Raw genomic sequence first — 25773 nt, forward strand, 5'->3', positions numbered from 1 at the left:
AGTAAAGAAAATGATTATTACGGCACCATGGAATGTTAAATCAACATCACTGCCTAAACAATTCAGAAGCCAACTTAATGCTGGGTGCAGGCTACAGGAATATATACTAGAAGGAATAGCGCAGTGAGGGTGCCAGAATGCCAGCTACAGTAATGAAATCTGTATTAATTACATATTAAATGAAACAGATTTTTAATTAAGATTTGGAATTTGCTTCAAACTAATTTATACCCACGTCCAAAAGTTAGGAAGGTACAAACTCAGGGAAATGAAAGAATTTTCTGTTCTTTCTTCATCATGGAGAGCCTTGTTTGGGGAATGATTCCTCACAGTAGTGCAGTTACAGTGAAGTCCTTGTACTCATTTCCCTGCATACCTAACCACACTGTGTTCACCCAGAAGTAAGAAGTACTCAAGTTGTCTTGGATCTCAAACCTGGGAAATGGGGAGCTCCTGACTACGAAAGAACTCCTCCGTAGCCCTCTCACTTTAGTAGAACCAGCACCTGCCCCAGCATAAGCTCGCGGACTGCTGCAACTACCTCAGTACTGCTGATCCATGTCCCATACAACTAAAAACTAAACAAAGAATTTTGGTAAACACTAATGACCAACTGCCATATTTAAGAATAGATGAAGTGAATCAACAAGTAGGAAGCTCTTCTACGTTAAAAACTTCAAATACAAACGAAGACATACTTATCTGTAACCCAAACAGCATCACTGAAGCGATAGTAGAAAGGACAATGGCGGCTGCTGCAGAAAAGCCCTTCATGATGTTGTCTGTGTACTTGACCACAACAGAAGTGTAGAGGCCTCCAACACTTGCAAGAACTTGTATACACAAAGAAATAAAATCTTAACACTCAAATAATGAAACATTCTATGATTGTGAGGCAGTTTTCACCCCCAGAGATGTCATACTAATTTACCTAGGAAAATACTATTTTCCTTGTAAGTAGCCATCTGAGAGAGTTTGTACTAAAATCGAGTAATAGTTCCTACAAAATAACATTGTTTTTCACATGCCCAGAGGGCTATGTGGTCTACTACTAAATTGTACACATTTATTGCTAACACATTAGATACTTTTGATTGTGAAAGCAAAATTGCTTTGGGATAGCTATGCCACAAAAGTCAGTCAATAAAACCAAAATTACATTTTCAAACCGGTGTTCACAGTATCAGAGGAATAATTTCAAAATGCTATAAAGGCTTAAGACACAACTTTTTCTGAAAAAAGGACTACCCAGAACTTTTAATTCCTGGATACTTACAAATGACAAACCAGACATAATATGTGTAACCATAGAAAAATCCTTTTTCTTTTATTTCAGCTCCATCTGACAAGTAGACGCCAACTAATGTCACAACAATCCCTGACAGATACATCTGAATGTTTCTCACCCAAAGGGAAGTATCTGAACTCTTTAATACTTTTTCAAAATATACTCCTGAAAAAAAAAGATAGGCAAATATTAAAGATAATTACTAAAAATTAATTTAAAATGCCTCTCATTTAGAACAATAACAATAACACAGGTATGATAATATAAAGTATATGATTCAGGGAACAAACTTCAAAAGCCTATTTATTTTGTTGGTTTTGACGTGGCATATAAAACATTAGCAATGTGTATTTTTATACAGCTATTAAATTTAATAACTAAAGAAACTTTCCAACCCACATTTAACAGGAGACTCAAATTATTAAGAACAGTTTCTGCCTTTATTTTAGCAGTAAGATTTTTAGATCACAACAGCTCTCTGTTAATGCCAATAATGGACTTGGTCTGGTCAGCTGGAAAACTATACTATTAGAGTCAGTTTTCTTAATCATATCCCTGTAATATCTGCCCAGTAATGAAAACTCCCAGCTCTGCAAAATAACCTATATAATCACCACTTGGGATTTTTTCAGAGTAACACAACCAAAGTGAAATTTAAATAAAACTTGCTGAGGGAAGCCATTTTCCTTTAAAGTATGGTTCCACAAGCCAAGTTCATACACAATGTCAGAAGGACCATAAACTCCCTAAGTAATACATTTTGTGTCTCCATACATTTTCTTGGGGATGAGGTCCATATGTTTTCCAGATACTCCAAAAGAACAAATGACTCCTCACCACATATATCCCAAATCACATACCACTGCTCTAAGCTTTATACTTAGGGGGTATATGGGGACATCAAAGATTTTCATTAAAAATACCATGTTAATTACAGACTTAAAAACTGCCAAATAATAATCAACTAAAAATTCTAATGAAAAACAAGATTGTTTTTTGATAAATATGTGTTAAAGTCAGAAAATGGGAACAAACATAATGGCTATTCCTATTCCCATGTTTTAATATTCTATCTGGGAAACCCACTTAATTATTACATGCTCAGTTACTCCAAGCATAAAGGGATATTAAACCACCCACCATTTCCTAAGTTGTGTATTGAAAGGTTGAACTAAATAGAATGCTGGACACAAACATTTATTTATTCAGAGTAGTGCCAAAAGTCTAGTAGCGTATTACTTTTTGGGTAACTCAGTTTTTGTTTCTAATTTGCTGGTTCCTAGAATACAAATTTAGCATGATGCTATCATTAAGTATATTCTTGAACTTGGATTTTTTTCCCTTATCACACATAGAGCAATATTTCACTTCCATATCCCGCCTACTTTCCTAGTCAAAAGTAAAAAGAATCCTAATTCTTGAAATAGCACAAATAAAGATTAATAATAAAAACACAGCTATAACTAATACACTCTTTATTAAAAAGAACTTTCAGGGGCACCTGAATGGCTCAGTCAGTTGAATGGCAGCCTTCAGCTCAGGTCATGATCCCAGGGTCCTGGGATCGAGCCCTCCATTGTATTGGGCTCCCTGCTCAGTGGAAAGCCTGCTTCTCCCTCTCCCACTTCCCTGCTTGTATTCCCTCTCTCTGTGTCAACTAAATAAAATCTTCTTAAAAATTTAAAAAAAAAAAAAACTTTCAGGCTTTTCTCTGTTGGAACTATTTCTAAAACACATACTACACTTTGATGTTAGTGACTCTGGTTCTCCTCCCTCCCTTTTTGGCTGTTACTTGCATGTGTTAATCTTTCTGAGGTGTTCTCCACCCCCCCCCTTTTCTCCCTACTCCATAATTCCTAATCTGTTAAAGCAGAGGAAGAACTTGAGGTTAACAGGGAAAGTCAGATACTGAGCTGGCAACATATACCCTTTAAGGAATCTTGCCTGAAGAAAGTACCACTTCCAGGAAAATGGAAAGAGGTACTTAAGCTTTCTCACTGCCAACTTCCTCCATTTTCAGAGGTCTCTGTTCATTTACTTTTGGGTTCTTAGCTGGACCGAGGATGGTAAGCAGGATGTATATTCTTAGGTAACTAAGTATGAATACGGACTGAGGTCTGAACTGAAACACTGCCATTCCACATATTTCCTGAAAGTAAGTAACAACTGGCACAAAACTCCATAAGTAGGAGAATAAGCCTATGGGAATAAAGTTGTTACAATGAAATAAGATAAACTAGATCCCTATTTAGAGTTTAATGTTTTTTAAAAATTTTAACAGACTAAAACAATACATTTATGATTTACCTGCAAATCCTGAGCACAATACAGCAATAGCTACAGCACCAAACCCTAATAAGGGATTCTGTTCCACCTGCAATAATAATGTTTTGAAAGTTATTAGTGACTAACAAATAGAATTCATCTAAGAGAGTAAACAAATGACTACAAAAATCCAAAAATCTGTGTTATGTTTCTCTGGAAAGGATATGCCACATCAGACACAGTATCCTATAGAATAAAACAGAAACAAACAAAAGGCTATCCCAGAGATTAACCAAAGCACTTAAGATACAAAATGTGTCCCCCAAACTGTAGCCATGGTGAATACTTACCAGAACACGTGTGCCTGTTTTCTATCAGCAAGAGGTAAGCTAGCACAGCATTTTGCATAGTCAGCCTGCCTCTTAATTTTAACTTCTGCCACCACCCTAACTCAGGGCCCTGATAGCATCAACCATGGAAAATGATAACAGTTTACCTCATTTATTCCCTAACACATTATATCTGTAACAGGATGACATAACGACTTTTAAGTTTTCCTACTTTACTGAATTTTTATCAAATGCTAACACCTTACTTGCTATGTACTAGATATACTTCTTATATACTAAATGAATAAAAAGGAAGATGATAGGGGCACCTGAGCAGCTCAGTGGTTTAAAGCCTCTGCCTTCGGCTCAGATTATGATCCCAGGGTCCTAGGATCGAGCCCCACATTGGGCTCTCTGCTCAGCAGGGAGCCTGCTTCCCCTTCTCTCTCTCTACCTACCTCTCTGCCTGCTTGTGATTTCTGTCAAACAAATAAATAAAAAAACTTAAAAAAAAAAAAAAGGAAAATGATAGGGACATCTGGGTGACCCAGTTGGTTAAGTGTCTGCCTTTGGCTTGGGTCGTGATCCCAGGGTCCTAGGCTGGAGTTCCCCCATCAGCAGGAAGCCTGCTCTTCCTTCTGCCTGTAGCTCCCTCTACTTGTGTTCTCTCTCTCTAAAAAAAAAAAAAGAAAGAAAAAAATGAAGAGACACAGTTCTGGTTCTTGTAGTTCATGGATAGGAGAAATTGACAAGTGAATATAATCATAATTTTGTGCTAAAAGATACAGGTGTATGTGCCCTAACTTATTTCAAGTTTATTTCCTCTTTCTTCCCTAAACTAATCTTCGGGCTTTCATCAGTCTTTCCTCAGAAATAAATACTATCTCAATAGTAACACGTTAAAGAGTTGAGATACATGACTATACTATGACAAGAACATACCTTATTCAGAATATCGCTTTATGTTAAATGAGAGAGAAAGCTTGGTAATAAGTGACTGCAGCTGTTACTGCTACTGTAGATTACCAGCAAAATGCTAGAACAGATGACTTAACTTAAAAAGTTTAATGGGGATGCCTGGGGCCCAGTCAGTTAAGTGTCTGACTCTTGATTTCGGCTTAGATCATGATCTTAGTGTGGTGAGATTGAACCCCGTGTGGAACCTGCTTAAGACTCTCTCTCTCCCACTGCACACACGCGCTCTCCCTAAAAAAAAGTTTAATGGCCACCACTGGAACACAATATGGCTTCCCTAAACTGAGACATACCGAATTTCCTTATGAAGGGATTCCTGGTTAGTGTAAGTGATGAGGGGATTCCATAGAGACAGTGTTTTGCAAGAAATCTGACAGGTTTACACAGTATTTTTGTGAACAAGACCAATGCAGTGAGAGTAGCAGTACAAGTCTCTTCAGAGCTGAGTGAATTCTCATACAGCAAAGTGCTAACAGAATAAAATCAAGCTAGACCAACAACTAATACCAGCTTACCAAGGTCTATGAATGAGCTCCCTTAGAAATATCCACCAGGCACACTCAGGTCTTAGTTGACTGCACCTCTAGCCAGTATCCTGATTACAACCTTTAAGAGACCTCAAGCCAGAACAGCCTCAACTAATGCACCCTCAAATTCCTGGAAGGCCCTTTAAAAACTATGAGAGGGAAGGTTTATTAAGCAAGAGGGAAAAAAGTCCAGCTAAAGAGAGATCTAAAAGTATAGCCACAGAACTCTTGTCCTGTCCTAAATTTTCAGGGAAGACCTAGACACATTTCTCAAATCTGTAGAACACATTAACATGCAAAAAACCTAATAATGGATAATTATTAAGTCTGGAAAGACCTCAAAGACCTGAACAATGAACCAAAACTAACAAGATATGCTTAATAAGTTAAAAGTATCCTGCATTTTGATTTAGAAGCCCACTGCACATAATACATTAGCAATAAAATATATGTGTGTGAAACAACTTTGTGTATAGTCAGTTACAGAATGGCTATCCTCTCCGCAAAACCCACAGGCTAATTTAACAAGTCTCTAGTATTCAGAACAAAGGAGGGACTTCACAAGTTATACCTCACACTGTTCAGTCAACATCTAGAGACAGTGGGAAGTTTTAAGACTCCCGAGGAACAAAAACAAATGAATGCACCTAGAAGAGAAATACAAGGTAAGTACTGAGGCAAGCCAAAGATCAAGAAATCTTTAGAAACTCTATTACAGAAAGAAACGGGCAACTGGGTGGCTCAGTCGGTTGAGTGTCGGACTCCCTGCTCAGTGAGGAGTTGTCTACTCCCTCTGCCTCTCCTCATGCTCTCTCTCTCTCAAATAAATAAAATCTTAAGCAAAAAAGCAAAGCTGCCTCCATGGGAAGAAAAAAAAGACTTGGACACTGGTGATATGACAATGTCCTCAAACATTCAAAGGATCATCATATGCAGCTAAAAGGGATTTGAGTTATTCTGAAAAGAATAAAAAACAAGGCAGTTACAAGAAACTACACTTCACTTAAAATATGAAAGAACTTTCTATAGTGGCCCAAAAGTAGGAAAGCTGCCCTATACTCTGCTTTAGCTTACTGAGCTTTTCACATGTGTTAGCTGTATGACATAGACCTAACATCTTTTCTAACGGTGTGAAGTGTTAAAAGTTCATATTAAACTTCTGTTTGCCTTACTTCCCAATAAATTATTTCTCTGAGGGCCTAAAACTGAATTAAATGTGCAGTGAATATTTGGTCACTAACTTGAAATGCCACCAAGAATATATGCATGTTTAAATATCATGTCAAAATAATAAATGTTCATCTAAACCTCATTTTCTAGGGTGGGAGGGGGACCTGCACCTAGTTTTAGGCTTTAGACTTCCTACTTGCACAAGCTCTCTGTTCCTCCCCAGTCTCCTCATATGTACAGGAGAACTGTGGTCTTTTATTTGCTAAAAGGTAAAGAGTATTTGGCTGTAGAGGGAAACTCCAAAAAGGTCATTCACTGGACTTCCACTTCCTAATTTTCTCTGGGAAAATAATCTATAAAGTATGTTACACTTTAAAGAGATCAGGTATGTAACTTAACATTTAACTCAAACTGAAAATTAGGAAGGCACTTTTGGCCTTATTTTAGTTACTGATAAAACTCTACTACCCCATAATCCCTACCACTGACAGTGGGAGTATGTACAAAAAGATTAAAAAAACAAACAAAAACTTGAGTTGAGGGAAGAGATGAAAATTAGATGGAGAAAACCTTGCTCAGCATTCTTTACAAGATGTCTAAAAGAGGCCTGTGAGTTCTGAACATACAAACTATGGAAAGTGGCACAAGTCTAGTCACAGGTTAGCTGTTCAGTGTGTAACTTTGGACAAGTTACTTTACCTCTCTGGACTTCAATTTTGTCCCCATAAAACAAAGGGGGTTGGTTATATTAAGGTACCTTCCATCTCTAACATATTTTAGGCATATTCCCCTCCAGAAGACTAAAGGGGGCAGAGAAGACCAATGAGTCATATTATCTTTCATTACCATAAGGGAGTAAAAACAAGAAAAGCCTATCTGTAAGGCAAAGGTTATTTTCAGTCAAAGAAATGTAATTGTGCTACATTCATCAATGTGACTGTCTAAAGCGTTACAAGACTTATTAAAGAAGTCTTCTAGTTTAGTTCTGGGGAGCATTTTGTTTCTTACCACAACTTTTGTAGCCTGGGCTGGTTCCCACTGTACAAGTATGACTCCACCACACAGCATAAAAACTGAAATCCACTGTAATTTGCTGAGTGTCCGGTTTAACATTAAAACAGTACATAAAGCAGTGCAGGGAATCTTCAACTGATAGGTCACCTAAGAAACAAAACAATGAATTGATGAATGCGTAACAGTCTCTGACACAAAAACTTGATATTAACAGAATTATGGAGAAAAAATATAAAGTGATAAAGCATTAATAAAAATATTTTAACCGTAAAAATTTTTCAAGATTCTACACTTTTCGTTGTCCTTTACCTCCACTTACCTGGTATACTGCTGCATCCAGATTGCTAAGAGCTAGGAAAGCCATATTGTTCTGAACAGCATACACTAATGATGGCACACTTAACTTCATCAGTTCCTTGGGGCTCCCCAAGACATTTTCTCTTATAGATGCCTTGAATCTACCAGGACTACCAGTTTCTCTTTGAAAACAAAAGGGTGAGAAAGAAAATTAAAGAGCATCTACTTCTTTTTTTTTAAGATTTTGTTCTTTTTTTTTAAATTTTTTATTTTTTTAAAGATTTTATTTATTGGACAGAGAGAGAGATCACAAGTAGGCAGAGAGGCAGGCAGAGAGAGAGGAGGAAGCAGGCTCCCCACTGAGCAGACAGTCCGATGTGGGGCGAGAGGAGGAAGCAGGCTCCCCACTGAGCAGACAGCCCGATGTGGGGCTCGGTCCCAGCACCCTGGGATCATGACCTGAGCTGAAGGCAGAGGCTTACCCCACTGAGCCACCCAGGCACCCCTAAGAATTTATTCTTAAATAATCTCTACACCCAATATGGGGCTCAAATTCACAATCCTGAGATCAAGAGTCACCTGCTCTACCAACTGAGCCAACCAGGTGCCCCAACAGTGTCCTTTTGATAAGATTCCTTCACACACAGAATAGCTGTATTATGTTAGGTCCATTGATGTAATTTAGCAAATTTATTTTGTTGTTTATAATTTTCAACTAATGTTAGATTCAAAGAAACATGCCAACAACTGCATAAAAGGAAAACAATTACAAGTTTGATTTGGGAATATGACAATTAGGTTTACCATCATCAACCTCTGGTCAAAGCTCCAGGACTTTTTTGTTGTTGTTGTTTTAACGATTTTATTTTATTTGACAGACAGAGATTACAAGTAGAGAGGCAGGCAGAGAGAGGAAGAGAAGCAGGCTCCCCGCTGAGCAGAGAGCCCAATGTGGGGCTCCATCCCAGTACCCTGAGATCATGACCTGAGCCGAAGGCAGAGGCTTTAACCCACTGAGCCACCCAGGCGCCCCAAAGCTCCAGGAGTTTTTAAGCATATTAAATAAGACAAGAATCCAGAATTGCTGATATTACCTATAAAAATTTAAACCCATTCATCTGTTGATGGACATCTAGGTTCTTTCCATAGTTTGGCTATTGTAGACATTGCTGCTATAAACATTCGGGTGCACGTGCCCCTTCAGATCACTATGTTTGTATCTTTAGAGTAAATTCCCAGTAGTGCAATTGCTGGGTCATAGGGTAGTTCTATTTTCAACATTTTGAGATGAATGGATAAAGAAGATGTGGTATATATACGCAATGGAATACTATGCAGCCATCAAAAGAAATGAAATCTTGGTATTTGCGACAACGTGGATGGAACTAGAGGGTATCATGCTTAGCGAAATAAGTCAATCAGAGAAAGACAACTATCATATGATCTCCCTGATATGAGGAAGTAGAGATGCAACATGGCGGGCTAAGGAGGTAGGAGAAGAATAAATGAAACAAGATGGGATTGGGAGGGAGACAAACCATAAGTGACTCTTAATCTCACAAAACAAACAGGGTTGCTGGGAGGAGCGGGGGTTGGGAGAAGGGGGGGTGGGTTATAGACACTGGGGAGGGTATGTGCTATGGTGAGTGCTGTGAAGTGTGTAAACCTGGTGATTCACAGACCTGTACCCCTGGGGATAAAAAATACATGTTTATAAAAAATAAATTAAAAAATGAAAAAAATATTAAACCCTCCCACTTTAACTGCCATTATATCAAGTTCACCCTTGTTATTTTAATTAGGTTGCATATCTATTTTTAAAGGTTTTTTAAAAATTATAATAGATCTAAATTACAAACAAGAAAAAGGGTTTTGTACTTAGGGAAGTCACTTGAAATAGGAGCTAAGCAATTCAGGTCTATATTCTTTGTAAATTAGATCAGTGCTTATGAAACAGACAATAAATAGAAGCATATTCCCATAAAACTGAAGTAACTATAAATTTGCAGGAAATAATTTACTAATACCAACAAAAGTAAACTATATTTAATATACAGAAAGTTTGCTACTTGATGCAGAGTGATTATACATGCTCTTAACTATTCTTATTTGTTCCTCAGGAGGAACAAGCTAATGTGGTTATTTCCCCTCTTGAAAATTTCCTGGAAAAGAAAAAAAAAAGTTTTGTAATAAGCATCAGCAGCAAAAAAGGGTCTTTAACAAAAGGGTCCTAACTGTAGTTCACAACATCCTTAAGAGACAGGACCATGATATTTCTGTGGGGAGAAAGATCTGTTTCAACTCAAAGCTAATAACAGTCACAGTGAACCTCTACTATGTTAACAGAATCAACAGTTATTAACTGAATTTTGTCATATTTAAATACTGCAAGAATAATTACACATATTCTGAAGGAGAGCAGAGAGTCCACAATGTCAAACTCATTACCCATGCCTAGCCACTGTAGTACACCCCCCAAGAAAATGCTTAAGTATGACAGGAAATTTGGCCTAGGTCATGAAAACAAAAGACCTCCTTCTTCGTTACAGGTCTTCCTCTGTTGCCAAATTCAACACGCTCTGCACCACAGTGGTGCATCTATATGAAAAGAAACGCACACCACCTGGGGGGAGACTACAAACTCTTCCCAGAACAAGGAGAGAATCCCAAAAAGAGCACTACTGAGAAAAATAACAATAACACATCTTCCAGAAACACTAGTAGTCATTTACTGTTCTACTATTAAACAAAAATAATTCTAAATATACTACAGCCTTGAATATACTATAAAAAGGAACACACAAAAACCAAAGGCGATTTTCCCTACCATTTTCCTGCTCTGATGTTTGCTTAGAAATCAAATCTTTTACTAAGTACCTTTTGTTAAAAGCAAATGTATTGTGATGCCTGGGTTGCTCAGTCAAGTGACTGCCTTCATCTCAGGGTCCTGGAATCAAGCCCCACATCAGGCTCCCTGCTCAGCGGGGAACCTGCTACTCCCTCTCCCTCTGCAGCTCCCCTTGCTTGTGCTCTCTCATTCTCTCTCAAATGAATAAATAAAATCTTTTTTAAAAAACCCACAAAACTAAATATATTAAATTCAATTCTATAAATGACATTGCTAGATAAGAAAACGAGCAGGTATAATCAAAAATCACTACAAAATTTCTTTAGATACAGTCTCCCATTAAATTTCATATTTGAACAATTTGTTTTGATTTTTATCACTGTTATAGAATCTATGTGCAACCTTTTGTTACCCAAAGAAATTCTGCTGCTGCCTCCCCCACCACCGCCCCCACCCTAAAATTTCCTAACAACCGCTGAAACCAATTCTTTCTGACCTATGTTTGGTCAAAAAGTAGGCCTCATTCTTCCAGCTCCTGATGTGACAAAAACTACTAGTAGGTATAATCAATTCTTTGGCTAGTTACCAAGGCACTGTGCAAAAAGGAACACAGAAGTTACTCATGAGCTTAAAGTTCAATCTTATTTATAAATTTCTTATCATCTGTAAAGTTAAATATGATTAACTCACATAAAGGACTTTGAGGCCTAGATATAAACAATAATGAGGCTATTTGAGGACAAAATACCCATCATACAAGGTACATGACTTTTTTTTCCTTCCTATAACCCTAAACCCATTACAACATGGGTACAAAGAGGCAGTCAAAAATGTAAAACCCAGTGTTACAGACTGTATTAGAAGAACAGTATTTCTGGTCTTTTGGAAAAGTGACTGCAAACAGTAGGAAAGTTTGAAAGGAAACAAACAAAAGGAAGTCTAAAAGGTTAAGTAAATATTTGGATCTAACATTACATGTAGTAATAAGTTATGAAAAAATATAAACCAAATTTTAGCAATAAAAAGAAAATGTAAACCCAGCAGGAGAAACAGAATAGGACTGGATAATCTATAATGTGGTAAGTATTTGACGGCTATATTATTCTAGGTAATAATAAAAAATAATTAAAATAATAATTTTTCTGAAGTAAAATATTTTCTCCAGTCTTACATAGTGCATTTGCTTTATTACTATCCACACCCAAACTATAGTACATTTACACATCCTTCTAGGTTTACTCAGTCTTTATAGACTGGTGAATAGCAAACAATAAAAAGTTGACTTTGTTCTAAGACAATGTAAAAGCTTTGCACTTCCTTTTCTTCATCCCACAAGTGACAAATTTAAATAAAAACTACCAGTTTTTTTTTTTTAATTATTTATTTATTTTTTTTTCCCAATTTATTTATTTTCAGAAAAACAGTATTCATTATTTTTTCACCACACCCAGTGCTCCATGCAAGCTGTGCCCTCTATAATACCCACCACCTGGTACCCCAACCCCCCACCCCCCCGCCACTTCAAACCCCTCAGACTGTTTTTCAGAGTCCATAGTCTCTCATGGTTCACCTCCCCTTCCAATTTACCCAAATTCCCTACTTTAATAGCTATGACAGCATTTAGTAATGCATACAGCTAACTGGTAATTTTCCTGTGAACTGCTGTAGTAACTGGTTTGAAAAACCAAAATATTTTAAATGTTATACTGTTTTATGTTTCAATCAGATTATGACTTAGAAACTGGTAATTTATAACTCAAAGAATTTTTAAAATCAACTTAATCACATATAGAACTTTTGCAACATCAAACTGCAAATCTGTCCCCAACCCCCCAAAACAGGATTTAGTAATTTCCTCTTCAATTTAAAAGTGATCTGATGTAATCATACGGATGCACAACAGTATATGTAGAAAGACGCAAACAACCTTGGGGCACGTGGGTGGCCCAGTCATCAAGCAGCTGCCGTTGGGTCCTGGGATGAACCCCCTAGCCCCGCATCGGGGTCCCTGCTCAGCAGGAAGACTGCCCGTGTTCCCTCTCTTGCTCAAATAAATGTCTCTGTCAAATAAATAGAATCTTTAAAAAGATAAATTAATATGAACTGCAAAAATCCAAAATGCCCATCAGCAGAGCTTAGTACATACAATACATCCATATAATAGAACACCATGCTGCTCTTACGAAGAATGAGACACTTCTATGAACTGGCATGGAACAATCTCGAAGAAAAAATATTTAAGCAGGGGGGAAAAGTTAAGTGGAGCACAGCGTATATCAGGTATGTATGCAAAGTACATGTAATTAAAATTCACCAATTAGACCATGTAAACTTTAAATCTTACTGAAGCAGCCATTCATTAATTCCTCCCTGCACTCCTTTTCTTTTGGTTCTAGCTCACTGCAATAAGTATAATTTCATATTCCAAAAATTACTGTAAATTATAAGTAAAATCAACAAGGATGGGAAGACCTAAAATTAATTATAAATAAAACCTGTCAGTTTTTTAAATGAATAACAAAATTACACAAAGAAGAGAAGTAACCCAAGTATTTTAAGAAAATCTTTTTTACTATGTGCTCTAAAACTAAAGGCAAAAAAGGGACACCTGGGTGGCTCAGTTGGTTGAACAACTGCCTTCGGCTCAGGGCGTGATCCTGGAGTCCGGGGATCGAGTCCCACATCAGGCTCCCAGCTCCATGGGGAGTCTGCTTCGCTCTCTGACCTTCTCCTCGCTCATGCTCTCTCTCACTGTCTCTCTCAAATAAATAAATAAAATCTTAAAAAATAAATAAATAAATAAATAAATAAATAAATAAAACTAAAGGCAAAAAGAACTATATACAAATACTGAACTTTAATTTTTTTTACAGCTGTATGTTAGAAACTGAATCTATGTATGTACTTGAATATTGAGCAAATAAATATCTTAAGGATAATGGAAGCTAGACTTGTCACCATTAAGGAAGTACACAAATATGAAAAGGAAAATTTAAAATAAACTATGGTATTAGATCAGAATTATAGGTATCAAAAAATCTATAACTCATGTTATATCCCCAGACATATGCATATACATACAAAAGTACAGAAATAGGTGTATATGGACACACATACATATATTTCCTGCCTCTACTGAAGGGGCCAAGAAGCAACAATACCCCAGAAGCAACGGGCACACCTAGTGTCTAGATTATGTGATTTAGTGATTCTAAATATCACTCTCCAAAAAAAGAAAAAAAAGGAACAAGGCTTCTTTGAGAAATGTATGATTTCAGGATTGGGGCAGGTAAAGTAGAAGATAAGCCTTAAATATCTTCCTATGCTAAATAAACTCCTCAAAGATTGATGAAAATATGAAGAAAAAAAAAAAAACAGGAAGCAGTTTAAGAAGATCCCACTGCCCTGAGATAATTTTAGCATCAAAATAAATAATGATAATGTATTCCAGCCCATACAATGAATCCATGAATCTATGTTCTGTGTGTGTGAAAGAAACAGAAAGAAAGGGAAAGTTTCTTAGAGTAGAAGGTCAACTAATAAAAGTACAAGGAGTGACGGAATTAAGAAATTACCATTTGGCAACATCAATGGGTAATAATCTAAGTGAAACTGATAGGAAAAATGGTATTGACTTAGCTATGAAGTATCTCTCCACAAGATATTCATTAATTACAAAGAGAAAATTGACAACTTTATGTGGAGAAAGCTAGAAGGCACTTTAATCAAATCAAAATTAAATTACCAGTGATGGGCAAATAGATTGCATGCCTGATGATACAATGCACTGAGGACACATCATTTCTGTGATCTTTCTGACCACAAAAACAAAAAATACAACTAAATTTAATCATAAAAAGCTTTCAATAAACATAAACTGAAGGACATACAGAGTATGCTCTTCAACAATGTCAAAGACATGAAAAAAAGAAATATGGAAGAACTGCCCCAATTAAAGGAAGCTAGAGATATCATAACTAAATGTAATTCTTTAAAAAAAATTTTTTTAAAAATGTAATTCTTTCACTACTAAAGGACATTAGGACAATTGGCAAAATTACCTTGGGTCTGTCAATTAAATAACAGTCTTGTATAAATACTGATGTCCCAATTTGGGTATCTTATGATTAGGTAACAGAATGTCATTGTTTTCAGGAAATACACGCTAAAATTTAGGGACAAAGGGGCATCTGATTTAAAACTCCCTCTCAAGTAGTTTGGGGAAAAATGCACAAATATATACAAAGAAAGAATATAAAATATGCATGGGCAAAACGTTGGCATTCAGAAATAAAAAATAAGAGAAAAAGCAAAAAATAAAATTGAAAATTACTGAAATGTCTAACAATGCTACCATATTCTTATCTTTGACATAGCTAATCAAAAACTACTCAATTATTTCACTGTTCTGGAAGACTCATAGAGTCTTAGAAATCAGGGAACATCTTCTAATCCTATCACTGCCAATCACTTTCTAGGTATCTTTGGCAAATAAATCTTTCCTCAGCCTAAGATTTCTCATCACAGAAGATGAAATTATACCTACAACTAAAAGAGAGGTACAAGACTGAAAATGAAAACTGGCTATATTTACCTGCATGTTTCCCTCTGAGGGGAGACAGGAAAGAATGCTTCCGTAACACCATGGCTCTGGCAGCCTGCCACTCAACAGAACAACCCTGAATGTCTGAATGCAGCAAATTTAGTTGCTGCAATTTTAAAAGATGTTTGGCCTTTTACATAACACATTTTGACAGTGATTAACAGATTGTATTCTAGAGTGTAGTTTCTTGCTTTCTAAAGAAGTTAGATATCGGCTCATTGTGTTTTCAATAACTCATTTTTCACAACAGTGCCAAAAAGAAGCACTATTCTTGGTTTTTCTTAGGCATTTTAGCTTACAACATTATATATTATAGCAGTAAATATATTCCACATTTAATGCCCAGTTTTCTTGGAGACCACACCAAAGTATGCATTTCTCTGCCTCCTGTTCTCTTACTACAATCTGAAAGATGTGTTTTTACTATTTTCCTGAAGAAATATAAATTTAACCCATAGTTGTTGCCGCCCCAATACACACTGCACTCCTTACCAAAGCAAATCTATGTTTCCTTTAAAAATTTAAATATCCTAAACATATCACACAGAAAGTTTCAAGTGAATTTCACTTATAATTTATTTTTTACTATATATAAATTGGGCAAAGAAAAGATTTGAGATTAAAATTAAGCTGTTGTCTTCCAGTGTTTCAGCAAGTCAGCCATACCCTCCAGACTACAAAAGTTTTTATCAAATAATACCCATGCTTCAGAGGAAGCAACCTCAATACTACTACCCCAGGAAAGGGGAAAAGGAAGAGAAAGAACCAGAGAGAATGGGGTCTCTGCCATGTGACCTGCATTGCCAACATGACTTCTATCCCAATAGGATTCCCTAGGTATACAAACTCCCTACCACCTCAAATCCTGAGAAACTGCCCATACATTTAAAACATGAGTCTGTTCCTAGTACCCCGCCATCCATATACACTATGGAGTATTATGCCTCCATCAGAAAGGACGAATATCCAACTTTTGTAGCAACATGGACGGGACTGGAAGAGATTATGCTGAGTGAAATAAGTCAAGCAGAGAGAGTCAATTATCATATGGTTTCACTCATTTGTGGAGCATAACCAATAGCATGGAGGACAAGGGGCGTTAGAGAGGAGTAGGGAATTTGGGTAAATTGGAAGGGGAGGTGAACCATGAGAGACTATGGACTCTGAAAAACAGTCTGAGGGGTTTGAAGTGGCGGGGGGGTGGGAGGTTGGGGTACCAGGTGGTGGGTATTATAGAGGGCACGGCTTGCATGGAGCACTGGGTGTGGTGAAAAAATAATGAATACTGTTTTTCTGAAAATAAATAAATTGGGAAAAAAAATACATGAACCTATTATAAAAAACAAAAAACAAAAAACATGAGTCTGGAACCTTGCTGATCCATTTGGTAAGGTCAAATTTATTAGACAGAGATTATATTAATTAGTCCCTTATCAGTCTCAAAGTTCTGACAAAGTGATGAGTGACTAGACTTTAGATCTCCAAAGCTCACCAGGAACCATCTCTGGAGCAACTGCCTCTGCTTAAATTGTTAGGACCTAAATATTCTAATTTACCTAATTTTGGGCACTTGGTTGAAGTTAAGCTTTTAGTCTGCTTCACTTAACTCATAAAACTATAGGACACTGCCTCAAACCACTCTTGTTATTTTTAAAATAAACTGACTTCCGTTCGTCTAAACATACTGCACCCAGTATTGTGTTCCTCTTTATGCAGGTTCTGTGTTTCTGGTTGTTTGGTCCAAGAAATAGGAATCCTTAACGTATACGGAGTTAAAGGGCAATGAAAATGAGAATACTTCTATGAGATTACTCTCTTCTGACAATCTCTTCTAATCCCATGAGATTAAATACTTAATGTGATAAAGACATCCATATTTATTTCTCCAGCCCAGACCTCTCTTCTGTGTTCCAGACTCATCCATGCAACCTCCTATTCTCCATAGCCCACTTGGATGTCTCAGAGGCACTAAAAACTTTATATTGTATCTACCCAAAATTAAATTATTGATATCCCCTTCCCTAAAATCTGCTTTTCTTCCTGCCTCAGAAAAAAGTAACTCTATTTACCCAGTTTTTTCGTATGAAGAAACCTGGATAGGGTTCTTATCTCCTCCCTTCCTCACCTACTGTACTTGATCCTCATTATGCGTGAGTTCTGTATGTGTGAATCTGCCTATTTGCTAAAGTGTATTTGCAACCCCCAAATCAATATTCTTGCCGCTCTTACAATCACAGGCAGACAAATACAGAGGCCAAAAATGCGAGTTGCCTAATACACACATTCCCAGTTACGGTAAAAAAAAAAAAAAAAAAAAGACAACGTTCTGCCTTTTTGTTTCGGCTTTTCTACTGTAAGCAAATATAGTCTATTTAGTGCCACATTTTCCACATTTTGGGGCTTTCTGGTGGTAATTCTGCTGTTTAAAATGGCCCCCAAACATACTATCCAAATCCAAGACAGCTGTAATGTGCCTTAAGGAGAAAACAGATGTTAGATTTCTTTAGGCATGACTTACAGTGCTATTGGCTCTGAGCTCAAAGCTAATAGATTAACATATATTAAATAAGGTGTCTTTAAACAGGAGCACACATAAAACAAGGTTATATACTGACTGGCTGATGAAAATGTAGTGACGTGAGGCTCCCAGGAACCTAACACTGTTCTCCCCTAGGAGCACTAGATCAATATTCACTACTTCAGTGTCTATGGTGACTTCACAGAACAGAACTACTATGAAAAATACAGATCGACTGTGTATCCAAACCCACCACCACGTCCTACAGATTCTTCTTCCAGAACACAACTCAGATCCATTAGCTTCTCTTCATTCTGGGTTGTCATAGTAGGCCACTATGTCTAGCCTCTAATAAGCTTCCTTACTTCCAACTCTTGGCACTCTGCTAATCCATTCTCTCAAAGATCAATGTGACTCTTAAAGCTAAATGGATTGCCATGGTTAGTCCCTGAATTAAACCATTCTATTATTTCCAAATGCATCTAAATCCACAATTCTTCACAGACCATGCATGGACTTCCTCTTGACACCTTGCAGACCTCGCCTGCTTCATCTTAGCACCACTCCCTTCTCACAACACTGCAGACATACTGATTTGCTGCTGTTGTTACTTAAGAGTCAAGAATTTTTCTGCCTTGGGGACTTGATACACTGTTTTCTCTGCCTTCTCTATTCTCTTTTCCTACACAACTTCTCTACTCACTCTTCAGGTCTAGGTTTAAATGTAACTTTCTCAGAGAGAAAGCCTTCCAACCCAAATGGAAACCCTCTATTATACTTATTTACAGTATCCTCTATTTATCCTTAACACCACAAATTTATTACTTATTTGCTTAATATCTGGTTTTTTACTAGACTATAAGCTCCATGGGGACAGAACGATGCCTCTGTAGTTTGCAACTATACTTCTTACATCTGAAATAGTGTTGAGCATATAACTAGGGCTTGATAAATGACTGAATGAATAAATGAATGCACCTGACTGTCTCATTACATCTTTTAATAACACACTGAAACAGACATAAGCATGACCATGTTTAAAATGTTTGAAGGGAAACATATTGTTTGGATATGGCAGTGATCTGTTTCTCTGTAAGTGAACCTTAATTATGAGCAAGACACTAAGAACTTCGAGAAATTTCTTAGTCTCTGTCCCTATCTCTACATAGTATAAAAAGATATGTACTTTAACAATTAGCCATGACTAAATTTATTATTAAGCAAAGAGCATTACTGTAGAGACCATACTAAATAAACAAACAGCTGAAGATTGGTCTATGAGGTAAAGCTCTGCATAGTTCAGATAAAACTGAAGTTCAGAAATAATATTTATGTCAACTCTATAAAATCATTACACTTTATCATAGGGATAAAGACTGGGAAGAAGGGAAGAAGGCTGTACTTCCTTTAATAATTTTTTTTTATTATTTTCCATTTAAATAGTAGTTCCAGGGTTTTTTCTTCCTTTTCCTGCCCTCCAAAATTTTCAAATCAGAATTTGGTAACATGCCTACTTTTTACATTAACTTTATTTTCACAATATGGGAGAAATTTTACTTTATCACCAGGATCTAATTTTTTCTTACTTTTTCTTCTCTGAAGAGAAGATTTTTAAGATATAAACTTTTAGTTACTTCTAATATAATTCTTTCACATTCTCCCACAATGTCCTGAAATTGTTATCCTCTCTGAAGTGATAAAGTATTGCTTCTAATTTGAAAACAAAATCTAATCTCTTACCACAAATATTTTCTGATATTTTAAGTTTCTCCATCACAGAAAGAAACCTGGATAGAAAATAAAGCAGTAATATCCAACCTGTACTTCTGACAAACTATATAACATCCTATTTGCCTCTGAACCACTTTTTTAAGTTACCAATTTTAGTAAGTGAACAAAAAAATGACAGAGTGAAGAGTATCTAGAAAATCTTTTACTTCTTTGCAAACCTCACATGATTAAATAAAAAAGACAAATAAAAAGTTATTGGGTCTTTCATTTGCTGCAACTCTTAACTGCTCAATTCATTTTTAGCAGCCCAGAGTCTGGCCATGTATTTTATTCGTCTTCTCCATATTCCAAACTGTTTCCAACCGGGAACAGTTATTAACAGCTTATTAAGATCTAGATCTTATTCAAGATCTAGAACCAACTTTGAACATTTTCTCTGGGTTTCTTTCCCAGATAGCTGGGCTTTAGTTTCATTACCAAGGGTCTCACCACATACTGCTAAAGAAGCACCAGCAGGGTCCTTTCATTTTGTAAAGATCAATCTGTGACTTCCTACATTGAAATTATTCTCCTTTCTCTTTCACTTTTTTACCATTCTAAGAAATGGGCATTCTTACTATTCTAAGTAAATTCTTTATTCCAAAAAATAAAATATGTTCTTGTTATGAATAGCAGGTATTTAGTTTCTCCCAATGTGTTTTGAATAAGCACATGAAAATGTATTAACATACTCTCCATAAAAATTATATTCACTTTAAAATCCAGCAATTTCGGGGTGCCTGGGTAGCTCAGTGGGTTAAAGCCTCTTGCCTTCAGCTCAGGTCATGATCCCAGAGTCCTGGGATCAAGCCCCACACCGGGCTCTCTGCTCAGCAGGGAGCCTGCTTCCCTTTCTCTCTGCCTGCCTCTCTGCCTGCTTGCGATCTCTGTCTGTCAAATAAATAAATAAAATCTTAAAAAATAATAAAAAATAAAATAAAATAAAATCCAATAATTTCAAATGCATTTAGCTTCATGCTTTGTAAATTTTTCCAGTGCTTTTTCCACTTAGAAACTCTGTATGCTCTAAATGATTATTCTTGACTCCCAAATTCTTGTTAGCCATAGAATGTCAAATGCCAACTACTAAAACTATGCATGTCATAATTCTTTACTTTTCTTTGTTGTCCCTGGTCTTGTGTACTATTCAGATACGGGTTCATAAACGACCCTCTCTTGTAAGCCTTTACATTTGGTTTTCCACACTGTTGTTATTTTAGCACCATTATTTGACTTGCCTGGTGAATTCTTAGAAATTTCTGTGATTTTTATGTAACTTCCAAAAAAGTTTCCACAAAGTAAACTACAACTGACCGTACCCATAATACTGAATAACTGAAGAATAAGAAACACTACACACCAAGCTTTCCAAGGTTGGAAAAGCATCGAAGTAAAACAAAGCCATTACAGTTGGATTGACAGAACACAGCTCAATGGCGGAGTTACACCAAAGGCCTCACTGTTTTGTTTTGTTGTGGGTTTTTTGCACATTGGTTTTTAAAAACTCCTGCCAGTTACAAAACAACTGAATCATGATTTGACCCTACAGTTTAAAAGGGCTGATGTCACGCCTAACAGTCCTATTTCATTCTTGAGTCACAATTTTTTTCTCCCCAGGGAGTTTGGGGGATTAAAAAGAAGAGATGGGTTCCCTTATCCCTCTTCTTCCAATATCTGTATATTTGTCTTAAAAGAAGCCAAGCCTTAGGATTTTATTAAACTCTTAGGTTGTTATGTAGAAGTTGTTGTCGAGTTTTAAACAGATTTTTTTGCCTCTGGAACGCTGCCTTTTAAAGGTACAATAAGACCTCCCATTTACCTGGCATTATCCAGAATGAAGAAAGCCTAATTTCCATAAAAAGGAATCTTGTTAAGAAACTGTGAAAGGTCTGAGATTTCACCCTACTTGCAACCTAACAAGTTAAGCTGCCACAGTATCTCAGCCCAAAGAATTAATTTTTTAAAGATTTTATTTAGTTGAGGGTTTATTTTATTGAGAGAGCATGTGTGCCCTAGAGACACAGAGAGCACGCATGCACACCAGCAGAGGAGAGGGACAGTCTGAGAGGGAGAAGCAGACTCCCTGCTGTGAGCTGGTGACCTGAGCATAAGGCACACTAAACTGACTGAGCCACCCAGGTGCCCCAAAACTCAAAATATATTAAAGCTTGCCACCATGTGGCCTCAAGTTAATTTTCTCTTCCTTTCTCCCTCCACAAACCACTTTTAGAGTATTTTTTCACATGATTTATGTCATCATGTGTGTATTTACTGGCTTATTTTCTCTCTTCTAAGCCTAAGCTCCAAGCAAGGAGAAACCATATCTCTTTCATTCAGACTCGTATATTCAAACCTTTTATAAAACCATAACACAGAAATCAATAAGTATTTGTTAAATGAAATTTAAAAGTGCTTATATGAAATTTGTTTCGGTCTAAAAGCTTACACACACACTATTCCTCACTGGTACCCTGCTCTCAAGAACTCACATCTTGAAACCTATATTAATTCTCACCTGCCATATGACCCAAAAGGGTCTGCATCTCATAAATCTTTCCCCAATGCTATTTTTTTAAAAGATTTTATTTATTTATTTGACAGAGAGAGATTACAAGTAGGCAGAGAGGCAGGCAGAGAGAGAGGAAGAAGCAGGCTCCCCGCTGAGCAGAGAGCCCGATGCGGGACTCGATCCCAGGACCCTGAGCTCATGACCTGAGCCGAAGGCAGCGGCTTAACCCACTGAGCCACCCAGGCGCCCCTCCCCAATGCTATTTCCTACGGAATTTTACTTAGTTCTCACAACCCTGTATTATTTTCTGCAATTAAAAAATAAAGAAACTAAAGCTTAGAGAGGTTAAGAGATGTGTGCAAACTCATAATCCCAGTGCATCTTAATTAAAATTAAGTCTGTGTCATTCCAAAGCCCCTATTCCTGAACCTCTCTTACCCTGCATCCTTAGCTAAAATGAGTCTCATACGATGTTACGCATTCAAAGCCCAGTGCTGCCACATACTAAGAAGAGTGAGCAATAATAATAATGAGTGAGTACTAATATTGAGGAACCTCAGATGCTGTACAGGTAAAACGGGGGTATAGTTACCTTAAAAATGTATACAGATTAAATTACATGATTTATATGAAAAGCACTTAGCACCATGACTAGCACTTACAATGCAAAACATACAAGAAACTATTATTATCATATATGCCTCTAAAACAGAAGTCAGTCATTCTTTTCTGTGAGGGTCAATGGTAAATAGTTTAGGCTTTGTGAGCCACACAGTCTCTGCTGCAACAAAAAGAGGAAGAAAACAGGGTATGGCCGAAAGGTCATAATTTGTCAGCCCCTGGTTTAGAGCAGGGTTCTGCAACCTCAGCACTACTAACACGTGAGGCTGGTTGATTCTCTGTTGCAGAGGGCTGTTCTGTGCACTGTAGAAAGTTCGGCAGCATCCTCGGCCGCCACCCAGCAGATGCCAGTAGCATCACCCAAGTGGACACAACCAAAAAAGATCTCCTGTGGAGCAAAACTGCCCACGTTGAGAAAACAGCTCTAGAACAATTAAATGTAGCCTGAATTTTCTAATAAAGGAATACCTTAACTAAGTGGAAAGTTAACAATGTAACATACTAAAAAATATTTATACTCACTTAGCTAAAATGCCCACACTTAGCAGTAACTTTATAACTTCTGTGATACACACGGCTGTGGTTGAAAAGTAGAGTTCTCTGTCTGATGTCCTTGTGTATCTTAAAGCTATGGTATAAGCTGCGGCCACCAGGGTCATCACTGCCAAGCAGTATAACTTGAATAATAAACTGACATTTTCTGGAAAATATGTGCAACAAAGATATTATTTAGTAAACAGCATTATGTATATAGAAGTTAATCTAATGTCATACCTCGAAATGCTTCCCAATTTCAAGCACAAAATACTTTCTAAAACCCATGGAATTTAAAAATTTATGTCAAAACAATACTTTCCAAATACATGAACATAAACACGCATACACAAAACACAGCTGACTTTAAATATCAACCAGGTAAGCAAAGATTTTGTTCCTGAGAATGCCACAACTGCAAGATTATGTAGCATACTGACACTAGTTTGGGATATAATAAATTACATAGATTTCTTTCATATAAAAGAGAAGATATATTTCAATATATCTTTATAATATAATGTTAGCATGATACATTTATAGTGGGCATATAAGACTTTTGGCTAAGGCACAACAAATATTTATTGACATTAAGCCTAAACCTGTAAATTACTGCAATTTACAGTATTTATTTCAGATGAATTCTACTATTTTGAAGTTTTGTCCATCATTAATCTTGCTGTCCCCATCCTATGTTATTTATCAAAACAGTTCTATTTTTTCCTCTTATTTCCTGTGTTGCTACAAAAGGACTCTTAAGGTTGGACTTACTTGAAATGGGAGAATGCCTACAATGCCCCTAGGCAGGGCTTTATAATAAACGTGGGTTCCCCAACCAGGAAAATAACTTGGCACCCATGCAGAAAAACATCCTTTAATATTTGTTTAACATTTATTCAGAGCTGAAGCCAAATGTTCTGTGCAAGAGGGTGGAGAAGGAATCCGGGTGTCGCCCAACCTGTCCTAGCTACAGCTCTGAGGTCCAGAAATTCAGGTCTGTTCCTAACTTACACACCCCACTCAGCAAAACAAAGTGCTTCGGGGTTAATCAGAAGCAATCTCAAGAAAAGGCAATTAGTCATCAGATATGATTACTCTAATGTGCCATCCCTGGGGGGAAAGCGGTGGATCTCGCCCTCCACCCAAAATATCACTGTGTTCCTTCTAACCACATACAACATTCTCCAGGGAAGAACTCTGTTAACGACTGCTTTCGCCATCTCGTTAAGGTTTCAGCGCTGTTTCAATGCCCCAGTGATGTTTTTTGTGGCTGTTACAGGGACCAGCCGCTGCTTGGGCTCCGCGCCCGGAGCATGCCCTTAAGCCTCTGAGCATCCGTAGGGCAGAAGGCGCAGAAGAGACTGCAGCCGCGACGGCCCCGGCCGGGACAGAGCACAGTCCTGCCAGTCGCGGGGTGATGCGGGTCCAGCCCCGGACCTGCGCTCCGGCCCCTCTCCCGGTCCGCCGCAGCCCGGGCCTCGGAATTTGGTTCCCACCCACTGCAAGCTCGTCGGGGCAGGAGCGGTCTCGGGCAGCCAAACGGCCCTGAGCGGAGTCCGGCTAGAGCAAGACAGCCGCGGCAGGAGGCTGACTGCCCCGCGCCGCCCTAGCAGGCGGCCGCGCCGGCTCACGCCACAGAGCGGCTCCAAACAAACTCCTCCTGCCCGACGCCTCCGCCTGGCCCCGGAGCCCCGCGGGCGCGGACAGGTAGTGACGCTCGTGCGCCACCGCCCCCCGCGGGCTCCCCCGTCCCGGCGGCCCCCAACCTCACCTCTTGGGGCAGCCATGGTTCCCCGACAGCCCCGCGCGGAACTGACGCACGCCCCCTCCGCGCGCCGTCCTCGGGACACCCGAGACCGCCTCCTTGTGGTCATAGAGACGAAAATCATTCGGCCTAGAGCGCCCCGTCGGCCGACAGTCAGCCGACTTCCTGCCCAGCCCGGCACTAAGATTAGGCTCAGCAATCCGAGCTACCCCCGAAAATGGGAAGACCCGGATGGAAGAGAGGCCTTTACGGCCTAGTCTGTGCTGACAGGTGCATAAAACTCAAGTCGAAGGTGTCATTCTGTAAACTACATCTCCCGGCCGGCTAAAGAAGCCGAGTCAAGGGAGCAGAGCGTTGCCTTCTGGGAATTGTAGTCCTCACCAAGGAGATTTGGCCGCAAATAGGACTTGGGTTAAGTTAGTGATTTACGCCTGCCCAGGCTGTTTAGAAACCCTCAGAACCCGTAAAGTAATAGAAACTACTGTCGGCAACTTTTGTAACTTCCACCTTGCTCATTACCTTGTATTGTTACCTCTTACTTAAACTTGACATGATTTATGTTATCTTTCAGAAGTCTTGCGGCTGTGTCCTTAACTGTCAGCATTGTCATTGATTATATTTACTTGGCCAGACATTCTAAATACATGATCTTCTCACAACAAAAAGGCTTCAAAAATGTCAGACGTGGCAACAGGCAATTACTTCAACAGCTATAATCTTCACTTTCACTGTAGATATTA

At 38.0% G+C, this 25773-nt stretch overlaps 2 protein-coding genes across 3 annotated transcripts in view; one reads left to right on the forward strand and one right to left on the reverse strand.

Annotated features, from left to right (window-relative positions):
- The window catches only part of RARS2 (arginyl-tRNA synthetase 2, mitochondrial), a 64071-nt gene extending 62570 nt beyond the window's left edge, over positions 1–1501 (forward strand). For both annotated transcript variants that reach the window (XM_044245977.1, XM_044245983.1), the window contains one exon: positions 1337–1501. In XM_044245977.1, coding sequence (XP_044101912.1) covers positions 1337–1501 — 165 coding nt within the window. The remainder of the gene's footprint in view (positions 1–1336) is intronic.
- On the reverse strand, positions 771–25155 carry SLC35A1 (solute carrier family 35 member A1). Its single transcript, XM_044245995.1, has 7 exons — positions 25040–25155; positions 23257–23434; positions 7888–8047; positions 7563–7715; positions 3596–3662; positions 1407–1453; positions 771–833 (listed from the first exon to the last, which is right to left on the reverse strand). The coding sequence occupies exons 1-7, from the start codon at positions 25140–25142 to the stop codon at positions 771–773; spliced, it is 771 nt and encodes a 256-aa protein (XP_044101930.1). The 5' UTR covers positions 25143–25155.
- Positions 25156–25773: the final 618 nt, after the last annotated feature.

Source organism: Neovison vison, chromosome 1 (genome assembly GCF_020171115.1).
Source record: "Neovison vison isolate M4711 chromosome 1, ASM_NN_V1, whole genome shotgun sequence".
Taxonomy (NCBI): domain Eukaryota; kingdom Metazoa; phylum Chordata; class Mammalia; order Carnivora; family Mustelidae; genus Neogale; species Neogale vison.

Excerpts from the sequence above, each read along its gene's own strand:
- SLC35A1 (XM_044245995.1), bottom strand. The coding sequence starts at position 25,142 with ATGACCACAAGGAGGCGGTCTCGGGTGTCCCGAGGACGGCGCGCGGAG. Across the intron at positions 7,716-7,887 it reads TGGATGCAGCAGTATACCAG|GTGACCTATCAGTTGAAGAT; the intron begins GTAAGTGGAGGT and ends TTTGTTTCTTAG. Across the intron at positions 834-1,406 it reads GTTCAGATACTTCCCTTTGG|TTCTTGCAAGTGTTGGAGGC; the intron begins GTGAGAAACATT and ends TGTGTATACAAG.